General features: G+C 31.8%; 2 protein-coding genes across 12 annotated transcripts in view; both read left to right on the forward strand.

The window, feature by feature from the left end:
• Positions 1-17,346, forward strand: part of AP-1gamma (adaptor protein complex 1, gamma subunit) — a 108,823-nt gene that overhangs the window by 74,948 nt on the left and 16,529 nt on the right. For 10 of the 11 annotated variants that reach the window (XM_087154760.1, XM_087154766.1, XM_087154759.1 and 7 more), the window contains 3 exons: positions 3,563-3,707; positions 13,808-13,876; positions 13,954-14,114. In XM_087154760.1, coding sequence (XP_087010886.1) covers positions 3,563-3,707; positions 13,808-13,876; positions 13,954-14,114 — 375 coding nt within the window. Of the gene's footprint in view, positions 1-3,562; positions 3,708-13,807; positions 13,877-13,953; positions 14,115-15,543; positions 15,854-17,346 lie in introns of those variants that run through there. The other variant, XM_087154767.1, reaches the window with a different exon arrangement.
• On the forward strand, positions 6,844-7,824 carry LOC147801154 (uncharacterized). The gene has a single exon (XM_087154770.1). It carries the CDS (start codon positions 6,907-6,909, stop codon positions 7,822-7,824), a length of 918 nt encoding a protein of 305 aa, XP_087010896.1. The 5' UTR covers positions 6,844-6,906.

Here is a 17,346-nt window from a genome sequence, read left to right on the forward strand (position 1 = left end):
AATTATGGATGAATGATTTCAGAAACGATGTTTAATAGAGGAGAGGAGGGGGTTATGGAATAGTCATGGAATATGGAATACCTAAGATTTAGCTCTGTCTTTCATGCAGCCTTCACATGGAAATACACAGGATTAAAGGATTTCACCATTAACACCTCATTACCTTTAGTTATAGATTGTGCTGAAAATGATTTTGTGAATTAATATGCAAAACCAGTAGGGTTGTTTTTAAAAAAATATAAATTTTAGTCCATAATACATATACTCTCTTCTCTCTATATAGGCAAAGCATTTAGGTATTATATTTGAAATTAATTATTGCCACAACAAGCATTGTTGCTTCTAGTAAAATAGAAGAGAATAATTTTTAAAATTGGTCTTAGATTAAGGTCCTTGAAAATTTTGTTGAGGTCCTTGAAAAGTCCTGGAAAGTCCTTGAATTTCAATCTCATTATAGAGTGGGAACCCTTTTTTTGCTTCAGGAGTCATGTTTTCTTTTTTAGTTGTTCCCTTGAACTAAAATTAAAGAAGCTTCTCTGAAGATAGTGTGCTTTAATTTTTTTAACATTCTTTTGAAATGTGAATTTGTTTTATTACATGTGGAATTATGTATAAATTAAAAATTATTGAAATCCAGAATATTTTTTTTATTTTAAATTCTTTACTTTCTTACTAAGACTGAACTTTTTTTAAAAAAAAAAAAAATTCAAATTATATTTAATCATATATTGTAGTATTAACCTTTTAAAAACTTACAAACCTGCTAAATGCAGCATTTGAATACAAATAATTTACTGTGTACTCTGCAGTTAAATGTTAGAATTTTTCTAATGTAGTATATGTCCTTACGGAGGTTTTTGCTACTGGGTGTATTCTAACTATTTTCAAAATTATAGGTTTTGTATGCTTAGTTACACACATTCTTGAAATAAAAAAAATATAAAAAGAAACTTTTTATTTATGGGCATCATTATGTATGGGCTCAGCCGTTAAGGCACTATGATAGTGAGGAACTGGGGTTTGATCCTCAGTGGCGGCTTCTTCTTCTTGCTTGAGCTTGTCAGATATGTGGCACCTCTGCACATGTTGCATTTTGTACCATACTCCAAGCCCAATTTTTCCTAGTTCCATTGTCTCGGGTCGCCTACTTTATTAATATAGTCTGACAGTCCCTTAATGGAATTAAGGTGAAGCTCTTTAGGATATGGATTGCCTAAGGTAGTGAGGCGCGTAAGGGCGAGGGCATCACATTCGTATAGGATGTGATGTGCTGCTTCTACCTCTTCACGGCATTTCCGACATATTGGTTCTTGTTCGAAAAGTCCCAATCTATGTAGATGTTTCCTGAAATGATAATGCCCAGTGATGAAGCCTACAATTGTTTGAATCTTCAATCTTGGGAGCCTAAGAATTTCAGAAGCAATTTTTGCAGAAGGGCTGCTGCTCATGCTTTTAGCATGTTTTTGTCCAGGAGAATTGCGCCAAACTTTGTTCATCTCCTGTTTTTCCCATTTTAGGACAGCCTTCTTTGTAGTCTTCATATTGATTCCACAGAAGGGTTCCGTTCCTATTGGATTGAAAGAGGATCCCTGTTTTGCGAGTTCATCAGCTCTTTCATTACCATCAATTCCCATATGCCCTGGTACCCAAATAAGAATGATTTTATTCCTTTTTGCCAGTTCTATTAGGAGATTCTTGCATTCCAGAACAATTTTTGATTTTACTTGAAATGAGTAAAGAGCCATCAAGGCTGCTTGACTGTCGCTGAAAATAAGAATCTGCTTACCATGGTAGCCTTTCTTAATATTTATCTGCAGACAGTTTACAATAGCAAGTACCTCCGCCTGAAAGACAGTAGCATACTCCCCAAGACCTTCAAAAAGGTTGAATCTTGGTGACAAGCCACAGACACCCAGTCCTGAGAGGTTACCTTTCTTTGATCCATCGGTATACCAGATTAGATCATCATTTTTTGTATCGATCGTGTTGTTATCCCATTCTTCTCTGGTAGGAAAAACTACTTCAAATGGTCTTTCAAACACGTACTTTCTCTCCATGCAGTCAGAAGGCATAAGGAGAGTTGGATGGTAAATTTTCTTAGTAATACTGGTATGACCTCCAGAAGAGGGCTTGTCATACCATTGATATTGCAATTTCATTCTATATGCAGTCATTCTGGCAGAGCTGCACATGAAGATATCTAAAGGAGTTAGGTCCAGAATTGCCTCAAGTGCTCTGGTAGGGGCCGTGGACATTGCACCTGTGATACACAAGCAGGCCAGTCTTTGCAGACTTCCCAGCTTATCCTTCACAGTTTTCTGTTCCACTTTACACCACCATATCACTGAAGCATATGTGAAAGCAGGCCTGACAATTGCTGTGTACATCCAAAACATCATTTTTGGTTGTAATCCCCAGTTTTTACCAAGCATGCGTCTGCACATCATTATCGGCTTGAAGCCCACCGCCAGTGGCGGCTTGAAGCCCACCTAACTTCAAATTGATGAATACCAGCTTGGCGGAGGAGTACAAGCTACCTGTTCATAATGCTGGCAACATTGCTACAATCATTCTATTAGTCACAAAATTGTGGGGCCTTAACCCTCTTGACCTCCATGGCCCACAACTGGCTGTAGTGGAACTGTTTTACTTCTTTCACACTTGTATAAAATTTTGATTATAAGTATACTCAATTGTTGCTATATATTTAATTGGTTAAAGATTTAATTGATTTCATTTTAGAAGATTTTGCCAAATAATTATAAAAATTGGTTTTCTTTATTAGCGTCTTCACTACTGTACTATAAAGGAATAAAGCACAAAAATGCTTTACAATTCCGAATTTCTATTTTACTGCCCTAAGTCATAATAAGATAAACAATAAAAAGAAAGATAAATAAACCAGGATGCTCCACCTCCTTCTTGTTCTGTTCATTGAACTCTATAATTGCTTCTCAGTTATTTATTTTTTTTAGAGCATCAATATTTTCCACAATAACACAGCATTCTGTTTTCAAAGTATACAATTATTGCAGTTTTATGTAAGAACATTTTGTTTATATGTTAGGCCTTTATGCAACTAAAACAAAATTCAATCGAACTACTGGTTTCCACTTGATTGATTTTAAAATATCTGTTCCTTATTCAACTGTAACACTTTGAACGCTTTATGTTACATGATGACAGCACAATTATTTGACTTTCATGGCTAAGTTTGAACTTTTTCTGACCAATCACAAGGATATTCTCCGGTTAATAGAAGTGAAGAAAAAATCAGGGAGATAAAAAGATAACTTGGTTATATGTCATTTACCCTGACAATTTTATGTAAATAATGTACTGATTGTACAATGGTATACTTTTTTTCTAATAAGGAGGTGCAAACGTTTTGAATTACTTATGAGCGTTTATAAATTTAATTTGGGGATTGAAAACCAAAACTATTATTTGATTTTCATCAGTAGCCGCTTTTCATTCAAGTTTGTTTGTTATTTATTAATTCTAAAAATAAATTGACCATATTTGATTCAATATCATCTGTTTTTTTTGTTGTTTTTTTTAGAATGTCCTGTTAAATCTTCTTGAATCTTCTACTTACTCTCCTGATACTACAACAGTCCTGAATCGATCTGAGACATCAGTAACAAATGAAGAACCAGATTTATTGGTTCTTTTAGGTGGATTAGAAATGCAACCAGATAATCAAAGTAATTATGTAATTTTAAGTCCCTTAGTAATATTGTTTGTCAAAAATTAATTATTGTGATGCATATAGGCATTATTTTCATTTTATTCTTCATCACCTAAAAATGAGTTTTTATTTATGGGAAAATATTTTATAAAAAGAATTTCTTCATAAAAATGTCCCTATTATAACTTTCAATTTCAAGTAACTAAATTCTTAATTATTTAATTAAAAAGTTATTTTATGCGAGAGAGGATAATTAATTGACTTAATAACTGTGAATATTTAAGTTAAACCTTTAATATTTTCAAAGAGCAGACATTGCCTCACTTTTTTTACTTATGGCTCTGACTTCTCTTTGGTTTAATTTAGGGGTAGGTATTCAACCACGATTATTGAATGAAGAAATTAGTGTTTCTGAGTAAATTTTGGTTTTCTTTATAAAATAATTCATAAAGTTGTTAGATAGTCAAATTAGTTCGCTATTTCTACCTACAAAATTTTATAAAATTTTAATTTTTGTTTGGAAACATAAAAAATGTAAATTTTAAGGTTTTCACATAAAAAACATTAAAGCAATTTAAATGAATCACTTCCAAATTCTTTATTAGGAAATAAAAAATATGTATCTTATTTTCATTGGTTAATTTTACAAAATGTTGTTTAATTTGTCCAGATAAAATCTTTCAACATTTTAAACAGTAGAATAAAATGCACACGTTGAAGAAAAATTAAGTGCGAGGAACAAGAGTTTTTTGGGTTTGACTCTAAAAATGGAAATGCTTCTGCAACCTCTTAAATACTTCATCAACAATTCTAACACCCTTGTTTCTATATTTTCTGGAAATGTAACAATGGACTGAATTAGTATCTAATCTAGATAGCATTATTTTCAAGGATGCACCTGTTATTGTTAACTTTCAAAAATTATTTAACTATTTCTAAATGACACTGAAACATATTTCAGGATAATTATGTACCAAAATACCTTTAATAATCTCAATTGATCATGTAATATGCAATATTTTGGTAGTTTTTCCTTATATCCAATCTATCGCCAATAAAAAACATTACATATGGCTTGTTAAATCTGAAACCTTATTTAATGCTGGCTTGTTATTAGTGGGTTCTATTGTTCTAAAAATTAATCTACAATCTATCTTGATAATATTTTAGAATAGTATTAAATGCTTTAGTTCACCCACAAGCTTTGACAACACATAAATCATAATAGTTTTTTTAAATTAAAATCAGGAGGCCGGGATAGCCTGGTTGATAGGGCGCTGGGCCCATGTCCTAGAGTTCGTGGGTTCGAACCCCGCCGGCCAAAGACTCCTCGTGTAGTAAAGTGACTGATGCATATTAAATCTGCCGAGTCGCAGAAGTTCTCCATGTTCCCATAACAAATCAAAACCTCTGGGGGTACTAGATTGGAGATCAATCGTTCTCTGATTCAGGTCAAAATTACGATTTGTGGATGAATGAATGGGTCCACCCTATAAATGAGTGCAAATAAACGAGAAGTCGAGTTCTTGGCCATAGATGGCGCCACTGAAAAACAGGAGCAATCGCACCCCCTCTGCCTAAACAGGCATACGTTGTAAAGTCTAAAAATATTAAAAAGATAATTGGTTGGCAAAAGCATAAATTAAATAAATAAACACATAAAGAGATAAATTTAAAAAAATAAAAAAACAGACGATAAAATTAGAACACAAAAAGAAAGTTGTTGATTATTTTTAAGATTAGTTTTATTGTGGAATTTGAGTTTCCGTATATCCCGTTACGGGGTTTTCTAGTTGTTTATAATCTTTTCACTATCCCGTTACGGGTACTGTATATTTGTTACTGTTTGTGTTGTTTGTTAATAAAAGTTTTTTATAATAAAAAAACTGAACAGTTCTTGATATAGCTTATGATACGTTACAGCTATATTTAATTGGTGGCAGCGTCGGGATTGACTTACCATTTGATTTAAAGGAATTGTGCTTCAAATATTATTCCTTATGGCTTTCTTGGGACGAGCAAAGAAGTGTGATTTGGTAGAATTATGTAAGGAATTGGGTGAAACTATTATTGAAAATGTTACAGTATGTGAGTTGATAAATCTAATAAAAAAATCTGAAAATTACGAAGTGAATCTAGTTAAAGAAATATTAGAAGCAATTAAAGAAAATCGTATCGAAAAAGAAGAAAAAGAAGAAAGAAAATGCCAAGAAGAAACAGAAGAAAGAAAACGCCAAGAAGAAAAAGAAGAAAGATAACGCCAAGAAGAAGAGGAAGAAAAACTACGCCAAGAACGGCAAAAACAAGAAGAACGCCAATTTGAACTCGAGAAATTAAGGCTTAGTGCCCAATTAAGTGGCCCTTCAAGTCAAAATATTGGTACTACTCTGCGGAATAAGTTGGATATTCATAAGTTAATGCAGAATTTTGATCCTAAGGCAGATGAAATTAGTCTTTATTTGGTAATTTTTGAGCGTCAAGCAAAACGAGCAGAAATACCAAAAGAAGAGTGGGTTACTCATTTATTATCTTTTCTTTCACCGGACATAACAAAATTAATAGCAAGAGAATCTGAAGAACAAACGTACAACTATGATCACGTTAAGGAAATTTTAATGAAGAGGTTTAAGCTAAGTCCAGAAAAATTTAGGATCAAATTTATTCAGCACCAAAAGAAGTTCGATAATAGTTGGAAAGATTTCGTTTTTGAATTAAGGAACTATTTAAACGAATGGGTTCAAGGATTGAAAGTAAAAGATTTTGAAACCTTGCTGGATCTAATGGTTACTGATCAAACTAAACGAAGAGTTCCCAATGAAGTGCGTGATCATTTTATAGACACTTGGTCAAAAATAACTTCATCTACAAAGCTGGCAGAAATACTTGACGAGTACGAGAATGTACGTGGAAGTCGCAAACGAATTGACTTGCAGGTAAATTCTGAAAATCGGAGATTCAATCGGAGAAGAAAATGCCACACGGAAAAATTCACAGGGAGCTACTTCAAAGAATAGCCGAAATGAAGAAAATATGAGTACAAGCAAGCAAATTATGATCAATTTGATAGACGTACGCCTTTAAAATGTTACGAATGTGGATCTACTAATCACTTACGACCTCAGTGCCCGAAGCTTAAGTGCCAAAAGCCACCCGCTCAAGTTAATCGAATCGGAGTAGAACACGAAGAAGACAAATTACTAACTCCGTACACTCTTATGGCGAAAGTAAATGGAGTTAGGATGCCAGTTCTTCGAGATTCAGGTGCAACTATTGATATCATATGCAGAAAATATGTGACTCCAGATATGTTTACTGGCGAAACTGTGTGGGTACAACAACCATTAGATGAAGGCCCAACTTGTTTACCATTAGCAAAAGTTTCGTTATCTGGTCAGTTTGGCAACATTGTAACCAAAGCGGCTGTGGTTAGAAGTGAGTTGGATAAAGGTCGATATCTCCTTGGGAATAGAACAGCGGCTAGATTGCCAAATCTGCAAATGACGCCAATGCAAATTTTAGAGTTAAACGCAGTTAGTACCAGATCGCAAGCTCGTTTAAAAGCAGAAAATGAAGAATATGAGCCACAAAATTCGAACGATACCGAAAACTCTTCCGAACAAGATAATAAAAATCAAGAAATTATTTTAGATGAAAAAGATGACGAGCCAGTTTTAGAAACGGATGCCGTCAGTTCAGAAATGGAAGAGATATTACCAACTCTAAATGCCAACTCTGATGAACTTTCTTTAATACAGGTAGATCACGATGAATTCGTTAAAGCTCAACAGGAAAGTGCTGAGTTAAAATCATTTTTTAAAACTGTGGAAGAAGTTATTCAGAATCAAAACAGTAAACATCGCTATCTGGTTGAAAGAAAACTTCTTTTTAAATGCCAAGAAGGACGATTAGGAGAAGAAAAAAAACTTTTAGTTATACCTGAGAAATTTAGAAGCCGAATTTTAAAGTTATGTCATGAAAGTACTTCCGGACACCTTGGCATAACCAAATCCAAAGATAGATTGGCGCGATATTATTTTTGGCCAAAATGCTATAAAGAGATGGAAGAATTCGCACGAACCTGCGATAGTTGTCAAAAAGCGGGGAAACCAAATGATAAAAAAAGGCTCCTTTAAAGATTGTACCGGTCATACAGGAAATATTCTCAAAACTAAACGTTGATGCAGTTGGTCCTCTTCCCACCACGCCAAGTGGAAAAAGATACTTGATTACAGCCATTTGTATGTCGTCAAAATATCCAGAAGCAATCCCAGTGAATGATATAGGATCTGTGTCGGTGACTGATGCCCTACTTAATATTTTTTGTAGAACTGGTTTTCCACGAGAAGTCCAATGCGATCAAGGAACTTCTTTTATGAGCATGCTAACAACTGAGTTTTTTGATCGATTTGGCATAAAGGTTCGGCATAGTTCCGTTCATCACCCACAGTCGAATCCCGTAGAAAGATTTCATAGAACTATCAAGCGGATCTTACGGGTACTTTGTTTGGAGTCTAGTTCTGACTGGGAGAAGTTTTTACCATTTGCCCTTTTGGCTTTGAGAACTATAACACATGAAAGTACAGGATTTTCGCCAGCAGAGTTAGTACACGGAAAAAATTGGCGTACTCCTGAAACTTTGTTGTATGAACAGTGGACCAAAAGAGAAATAGACGAATCTCCTGCGACGGAATACGTTTTTCACCTAATAAACCGTTTAAAAAGATGCCAAGAAATTGCAGTTAACAAGATGGAAGATGCAGCGTTAAAAAGGAAATCGTATTACGATAAAAATAGTATTAGGAGAGAGTTTAGTGCCGGAGATTTGGTTCTTGTTTTGGCTACATCTAGAGCTAATAAATTGTCTGCTCAATGGATTGGCCCGAGCAAAATGTCTGAAACTAATTATTTAGTGAATATTCCAGGAAAAAGAGAGAGTTCACAGATTTATCACGTAAATATGCTTAAACCATATTATGAATGGCCTGCAATAATTAATTTTCTATCCTGTGCAGAAAATGATTCTTCATCTTTAGAACAAGATATTGACTTTCCACAAGTGTATATTTCACCAGATGAATTTGATGTATCTGAAATGATTAAAGACAGTCACCTAGATAATCGCCTTAACGGACATCAATTGGAAATCAACCAATTGAGGAATATTTTAAGAAGATATTCGAAAAGTTTTTCAAATAACCCAGGAAAAACTAACTTAATTGAGCATGACATTCAACTTAGTACAAATAAGCCAATTATTTCCAAGCCTTACCGAACTTCACCCAGACAAACCGAAATTTTAAGAACTGAAGTACAGAAAATGTTGGACTTAAAAATTATTGATTTAGGTGAGAGTGATTATACTTCTCCTATGATCCTAGTAGAAGCACCAAATAAAAAATCCAAGGCCCTGCATTGATTACCGTCGTCTCAACCAAATAACGGTAACACAATATTTCCCACTTCCGAACATAGAAGACCGAGTTGAAGAGGTAGCCAAGGCAAAATTTATCAGTCTTTTAGATTTCGCCAAGGGATATTGGCAAATTAAGCTTAGTCCAAACGCTCAAAGATTAGCTACTTTTGTTACCAGTTTCGGAACTTATAGGCCATTACGACTTCCATTTGGGTTGAAGAATGCCCCTTATTTTTTTAGCAAATTAATGGCACGACTACTAAAGGGTTTAGAAGAATTTGCAGTGCCATACCTTGATGATATAGCAATTTTCTCAGATACCTGGGATCTTCATTTAGAACATCTTAATTGTGTATTGCAGCGTATCAAAGAAGCAGAACTTACAATGAAACCTTCAAAATGCCGTTTTGCGCAAGATCATGTTCTTTATCTGGGACATATTGTCGGACAAGGCTATAGAAAACCCTCTGATATAAAAACACGAGCAGTTGCCGAATTTCCTGTACCTAAGACCAAAACTGAGATCAGAGCATTTTTGGGACTAGCGGGCTATTACAGTCGATATATACCAATGTTCTCTGTTCTGGTTGCACCATTAACAGACACTTTAAAAGGCAAAGCAAAAAAGGGAGAAATTACCTGGACGATTGAATGCGAAGAAGCCTTTAAGAAACTAAAAGAAAAATTAACGAGCCAACCTATACTCTTCTCTCCCAACTATGAAAAGGAATTTATCTTGCAAACAGATGCTTCGGAAATTGGTATGGGTGTGGTATTAACACAACTAGATAATGAAGGCCATGAACACCCCATAATATATCTGAGTAAAAAGTTTAATGAGTCCGAAAAAAAATATTGTACTACGGAAAAAGAATGCGCCAGTATAATTTTTGCCATCAAAAAATTACGACACTATTTAGATGAGCAAAAGTTTACTATTCAAACTGATCATCACCCGCTAACTTGGCTTAAAACAAATGCTAGTTTAAATGCCAGACTTATGCGTTGGGCTTTAGCATTACAACCGTTTAATTTTAAAATTGTGCATAGAGCTGGTACTAAGAACAAGAATGCAGATTGTCTCAGTAGAGTATCTTTAAGTTCTTGATTTGAATTAGACAAAAGTTAATTGATGGGGAGGAATATGTAAATAATGTTTGTTTTTCTTATTGATATTGATACAGATTAGTCTTATTTCCTTATTCATATGTATGATTTATTTATTTTAAAAAAACTAACTCGTAAAGAAAGTAGTTGCTATTAAAGTTTGAATTAAAGCTCTAATTAATGTGAAAATATAAAATAAAAATGTATTGAAGTTTTTGAAATTGAACCAGTTAAGTTTAATTTAAGAAAGTGTTTAAAAATGATTATATTGAAAATGAAACATAGGTGTTAAGCGAATTTGTTTGTAGAGAAAAGTGCTAGTGTTCTTAAATATGTTATTTTTTATGCATATAAATATTAACAAGATTGAGTAGAATCTAATTATGTGAAGCTTAAAAATGTTAAGTATATTGTTTGGATAAAAAAAAAAATAGTCATACCAAGATTAAAAAAAAATAAGCACTTTGAAAAAAAATCTGGTTAGCTTCAGTTTTGAGATATTGTTGTATATATGTAAATAGTTATGTTAATTTGTATTTATTTTGTGTGAAGTTAAATTATAATATTTATTTACATTCTAATTTTATTTCGAATATTTTACTTTGATATCAAAATTGAGTTACAAGTGAATTGTCCATTAATGTTTACTGCAAGAGTCTAAAAATAATTTAGAAATTTTAAGTTTTAAAGTTAATTATTGTACATCACTTCTAATGTAAAAATTGTATCTTGCATTTAATTTGACAATTAGAAAATTTAAAAGTGAAATGTTTTGATTATAACATAATGCATTGGTTTCAACCTAAAGTTTTAGAGGACACAAAAAAGTCCATAATAAACTTTTCCCTTGTTTTCTATGGAAAAGTTCTTCCAAGGGGAGTGGAGTTGTAAAGTCTAAAAATATTAAAAAGATAATTGGTTGGCAAAAGCATAAATTAAATAAATAAACACATAAAGATATAAATTTAAAAAAATAAAAAAACAGACGATAAAATTAGAACACAAAAAGAAAGTTGTTGATTATTTTTAAGATTAGTTTTATTGTGGAATTTGAGTTTCCGTATATCCCGTTACGGGGTTTTCTAGTTGTTTATAATCTTTTCACTATCCCGTTACGGGTACTGTATATTTGTTACTGTTTGTGTTGTTTGTTAATAAAAGTTTTTTATAATAAAAAAACTGAACAGTTCTTGATATAGCTTATGATACGTTACAACGTCAACAACAACAATTAAAATCAGGATGCATAGTATTTTTGAAAAATGCCTAAAGGTGCTTATTTTTGCTTTTTAAAGAGGTGCCTTAAGTCCTAAGAGGTGCTTTTTTTCATTGGATGTATGTGAAAGATGGTTAACTTCTCTGAAATGTGATTTTTTCTTTACTTTGACATGTGTTGCCATGAAAAACGCAGAACGCTTGGTTTATCACAATGTTCTGTTCAATCTTTTCACTATTCATTCAACCTTAACCCATTTGGTCATGCGGTTCTCTTTATCGTGCAAAAAGGTTTCTGAAACCATTGGTAAGCTGTTTATCCTGGATATAGCTCAAAACATGTGTTAAAGTAAATTGACTCAGCTCAAGAAGTGTATTTTAAAAAAATAGATATAGCTCAAAATATGTATTTAAGAAAATGAACTCACAACAAAAGGCACCTTTTCAATATTCAAACCAAATTTAACCTAGTCCAGGAATTTTGCTTACTTTTTTGATATCCTTGCATGATCTTTACAGAGCTAAGTGCCAGACTTAGAGGTTTGACGTGTCACTTTTCAGGAGACCTCTTTGTTTTCAGATCTTTAAACAATAAAGTGGTATTTAAAAACCAAAACTCCAACAACAGATATTTTCTTTCACTGTTATAAATTTATAGGACCTGTGCAACACTATGAAAAGAACTATTGATTTTTAAGTTATTTTAAAAAAGACTAAGTTAAAATATGTTAAGCAATGTATGCAAATGGATAATATCACATTTTGAATATATTTGGAAATATTAGTTAATTCTTTTAAAAAAGAAAAATACTTTGAAGAGAATTTTAAAAAATAGACTCAGATGTTCTGTCCATTTTCTTATATAGCCACAGCGGAGGGTCCCATTACGGGAATTGTCAAGACTTCAACATGTTCATAAAAAGATTTTTCTAGATAATAGAACTTTAAGTCAAACATAAACATGTATTATTCAATAAAAAAATAGCATATGGACCATAATTAACCTCAGTTTCATACAACAAAGTTTTCTCATAGTATAAAAAATGTTTATTAAAAAGAGCAGTTAATAATTAGAACTTAATCTTTCACAAATACATGGGTATTTTTCTCTTCCTGTTTTACCCATTTGATGTGAAGAATTAGCAGCATAAATAATAAGTTTAAAATGAGTCTCATATATTAAAAGAAATCAATGGGATTTAGTAAAAATAGAAAGAAAAAATAGTATTTAGAAAAAATAGTTTAAAACAAGGAACAGAAATGTGTAGATTTTTTAATGTAAACAATTATAATTTGAAGGGAAACAAAGCTTGTCTGCTGATGTTCTTTTCACTCTTAATATTCAGCTTCATTAATATTCATAGTTTGTTCTTCTTACCAAGCATTGTTTTTCTTTAACTGCTCTGTTTCTACATTGTTTTTCTTAACTGCCAATGACTTAATTAGTGTGTTTATTGAAACAGAATAAATGCTAAGTTATCTTAAAAGCAGCTAGAAGAAATAAATTTTTTTTTATATACAGTACAGAACCCATTATCCGGAAAACCAAAAAAGGGTAACGAAATTCGATAAATTTTCCCGCCATTTTTTTTTTTTTTTAAAGTTTTTTTCTGCATAAGATTTCAAGATTTTTCTTTCTTTTTTGAAAGATGTTTACCTTACCGTCATTTTGGAAACAATCATTAGTGTATTACTTCATCGTTTTTTCTTCTTTTTAAGATTATTTCTAAATATATTTTTTTTTAGTTGAGTTTGACAATAAAAAAAACTGCTTTTTGTAGCGATTCAGAAAACCGGAAAAATCAGTTATCCGGAATAACGATGGTCCCGGTCGTTCCGGATAATCGGTTCCCTACTGTACCTTCTATTTTTTTTCCTTAACAAACCTCAGGTGTAAAAGAAAATTATAAAAAAGAAACGGGATTTATTTTGATTGTTGAAATCTGTCTGGAAAATATACACTCCTGTGAATGACTGTCTGGATATGGGACTATGTATTATTGTATGTCCATTTTGTGGTATTTCTGGAATAAATAGCCCATTGCCAAATATTGTTTTTTTTTTTTTTTAAATATGTATTTATTTATTACCAAGCCAACCTTACAGTCGAAAGTTTAAATTTGTGCATTATTTTATTAAAAAAAATATTGTTTGGGTTTTATGCATAACACAAAAAAATTAACTCCGCTTGGGCTTAAAATTTGGAACCAAAAGAACTACATTTGCATTGGATGATATAGCAATTATTCAGCTGAAGTCGATCATTAATGAAAGATTTTTTTTTTGTGCGTGCTGCATTGTGTTTTTACTCTCTTTTGAATATCTCTTTACTTGTAATTTTTTTATCAGTGTTTAATTTTTTAATGTTATTATTTTTTTAGGTACTTATATACCATCTACTCCTAATATTTTATTAGAAAGGTATTTAACTTCACAACCTAATTCAAAAGGTAGGAATTTCATACATTTTTGAAATTTTTTCTTTAAAAGATATTTGTTTTGCTATATTTTTATTTTATCGCTTTAGATATACCTTCCATTACTGCCTTTGAAAAAAATGGCCTAAAAATAGTATTTGAATTTGAAAAGCCTCCTGATAATCCCCAAATGATTGTTATAAATCTGGTCGCCTCAAACTCTTCGTTAGCTCCAATTAATGACTTCCTATTCCAGGCTGCAGTACCTAAGGTATTTCCATTATCTTTCATTTCATAATTTCAGTGGTCATATGCTCTTAAAAGTAAATTAGTACACTGTATGTTTCTAATTTACATTTGATTTTATGAAATCTATTTTATATTTGCTTAAGTTATATTTATTTTCATCACTTAATTATATAAATGACTAGTATAAATACTCAAATTTTTAAAATTTTTATAATATTGCTTCTGCAAAATTTTAAATTTAATTTGGCAAAATATTTGATTATCAATTAACCCTGTGGCAGAATAGAGGCGACATTGTTACAGAACGTTAGAGTTCTTAGAGAAATATTTTTCTTTTAGGAAGCAAAAAAGTTTGATTCTCTTATATGCGGAATCTTCTGAAGAATTTTTTCTTTTACAGAATTTTTAGAGTTTTTTTTCTCTTTTCTGCAGAACTATTTTCAAAAGATACTTTTCTATGCTATGCATGTTGGAAGGGTAAGAAATGATTGTGATTTTTTTGAAAAATAAATGTCCAAAAAAATTCATGATGACTGGCTTTAACTAGAATTTCAGATTTATATTATAAAAAACATTTACAAAATCATTAAAATTTAAAAAATAGTTCACTCTAGAAATGATTTTCATAGAACATTTTATTACAAATTTAGATTTGTAGCAAAAAAATGAATAAATCATTGTGATGTGTCAGTCCTTCCTTTTTTCATTATTTGGTTGAAATAAAACTATTCAATATTTTTAATATGACATTAACACACCAAAAGTTTAAGCCGCACAGTCTTCTCTTTATCACTCATAGCTCAGGCCAATTTCTTTGAAAATATATGTATCATTTGGATGATTTTTTTTTTTTTTTTTGAGATTCTTGCTACCAATTTTCATTTGACTTTTTTTAAATTCTAATGGCTTTCATTGCTCAGTTATTACTATTGATGTTTTCATGATTATTTTTAAAAAATGGGAATATTATTATGACGCACACATTTGATAAATTTACCTCTGCGTCGATTACACCATTTTTTGAATTTTCGGTAGTTTTTATACTGATTTTCTCATAGTTTCTCTCGTTTGATATTATTTAGACACACGAAATTCATATCCTGCATTTAAATATCTTATCACTTTTTGACATGCTCAATTTACAGGGTTCCCACGGTCCTTAAAAGTCCTTAAAAACTGCTTAATTTTTATTTTGGAATATAAGAGCCCTTAAAAGTACTTAATTTTTGCACAAGGTTTTTAAAAGTCCTTAATTTTTCAGCATCCCTAGAGTTGATCGGAACAATTTTTCAGTTCAATTTTTTAAAACAAAATACCATTCTTTTATCACCTAGAATTAGACCATGCATAAAGAGCATGCATCATTTTAGGGAGACAAAAATGAATGTGTTTGAGGGGAAGGAAGCATGTCCTTTTATTAATATATTGGTTCTTTCATTATGCTTTTTTAGGGGAGGGGGAGCAGTATCTAAGTAGACGATCCACACTAACCTTCAAATTTGACAGAATTCAAGAAATTCAGTTCTACCGGTCATCTGCTTATAGGAATTAAGTAAAACCCTCAGAAATGAAGTATCAGAAATATTTTTTGAACTAGAATCTATAAAGAAAACTATCTCCTAAAATCTTGAAGAATTTAGTTAATTTGTATAATGCTTCAATAAGTAACTAAATTTATTGAAGGCAGTGACATTTTTGTAAAATTCATGATTGTACTAAAAATTAAACAGATCTGTAATAAACAGGGTTTGAAAAATCTCACCCCACTTATGTTTTTCATCAAAAACCTGGGTTTTTGATGAAAACCTCAAATTTTTTTAAAAATACTTTTCCTGTGTATTAAATAAGAATGCATGATTTACTTCTAACACGGAAGTTAAATATTTGTTAACTATTTATAATTTGTTTAGTTGCAACATTTTATTAATGGAAAAGAAAGATTTTTTTTAGCGTAACTGAATATTTAGCAAGATTGGCCCACAAATGAATGTGTGATGCAGGTCTAGTAGCGAAATATAAAAACTTGTTGTAATAAATTTTTCAATGTTTTTGCCAAATTTCTTTATTTACTCTTTTTTTTTTAATATGCATGAAAAATTGCAAATCTTAATTTCTGGACATAATTTTACTATTCAATTTCAATGAAATCATTAAAAATTCAATATGGATTAGTTTCATAGATGATGTTAACCTGTAACGATCCCAAATGTTTTTAAAGAAAAACCCAACCCTGGTTTGCAAAAATTACCTGGTACTTCTTTGGCGAGCTCTGTTACATCAGTGCTTACATTATGATAAAATTGTTTTTTTTTTTATTTATTGATTTTTTTTAAGAAATGTAAATAATTGGCACTGTCACTGGTAGTATATTATATACGTGTGTGTGTGTATTCGATGATTAACAATCATTCTATTTTTAAACTCCTTAATTTTTCAAAGAAGTCCTTAATTGTTTCACAAAAAGGTCCTTAAAAGTGCTTAATTTTTGCTTTGTTAAAAGAGTGGGAACCCACTCTTATGGTGATTGCATATTTTATATACATTGACATATTTTATATATACCACCTTGATCAAAAAGTTCCCAGAATTTATTCAGAAAATTAAAAATACAAGTTTATTCATCTAAATCTATATTGTCCCCTTCAAAGTAATCCCCATCGACTGCAACACACTTATGCCAGCTCTTGATCCAATCCTCGAAAAAAAAAATTATTCGATTTTCGGTATGTCCATCAGTGCTTACTGCGACTTTTACTTTGATGAACGCCATTACCATTTGATGAATGCCATTCACTTGCCTGATGTCTGGATTGCGTGTCGTACTCATAAACTCACGTCTCGTCTCCAGTAATGATCCTTTTGATGAATGTGGGATCGGATTCAGCCTCACAAATTGCGTCTTTTGTGACGTCAACACGGTCTCTTTTTTGCATGAAATTGAGGTCTTTTGGCACCATCTTTGCTGCTACACGACGGAAACCCAAATCATTAACCAAAATGTCTTGGACGGATCCATAGGCAATGTTCAGGCCCTCCGCTATCTCTCTGATGGTCAATTTGCAGTTATTGACCAACATTTCTTTTACTTTATCAATGTTTTTGTCTGTTTTCGATGTCGATGGTCTGCCACTGCATTCATTATCTTCAATTGACTCAACCACTTTTGAACCTCTCGTGCCACTGGTAAATGTCCATTTTCTTTAGAGAATCGTTGCCGAAACACTTTTCCAACTTTCGCGCACCATTGAATCCAT

The sequence above is a fragment of the Parasteatoda tepidariorum genome, chromosome 11, assembly GCF_982258835.1.
Source record: "Parasteatoda tepidariorum strain Cologne lab strain chromosome 11, Ptep-v5.0, whole genome shotgun sequence".
NCBI lineage: Eukaryota > Metazoa > Arthropoda > Arachnida > Araneae > Theridiidae > Parasteatoda > Parasteatoda tepidariorum.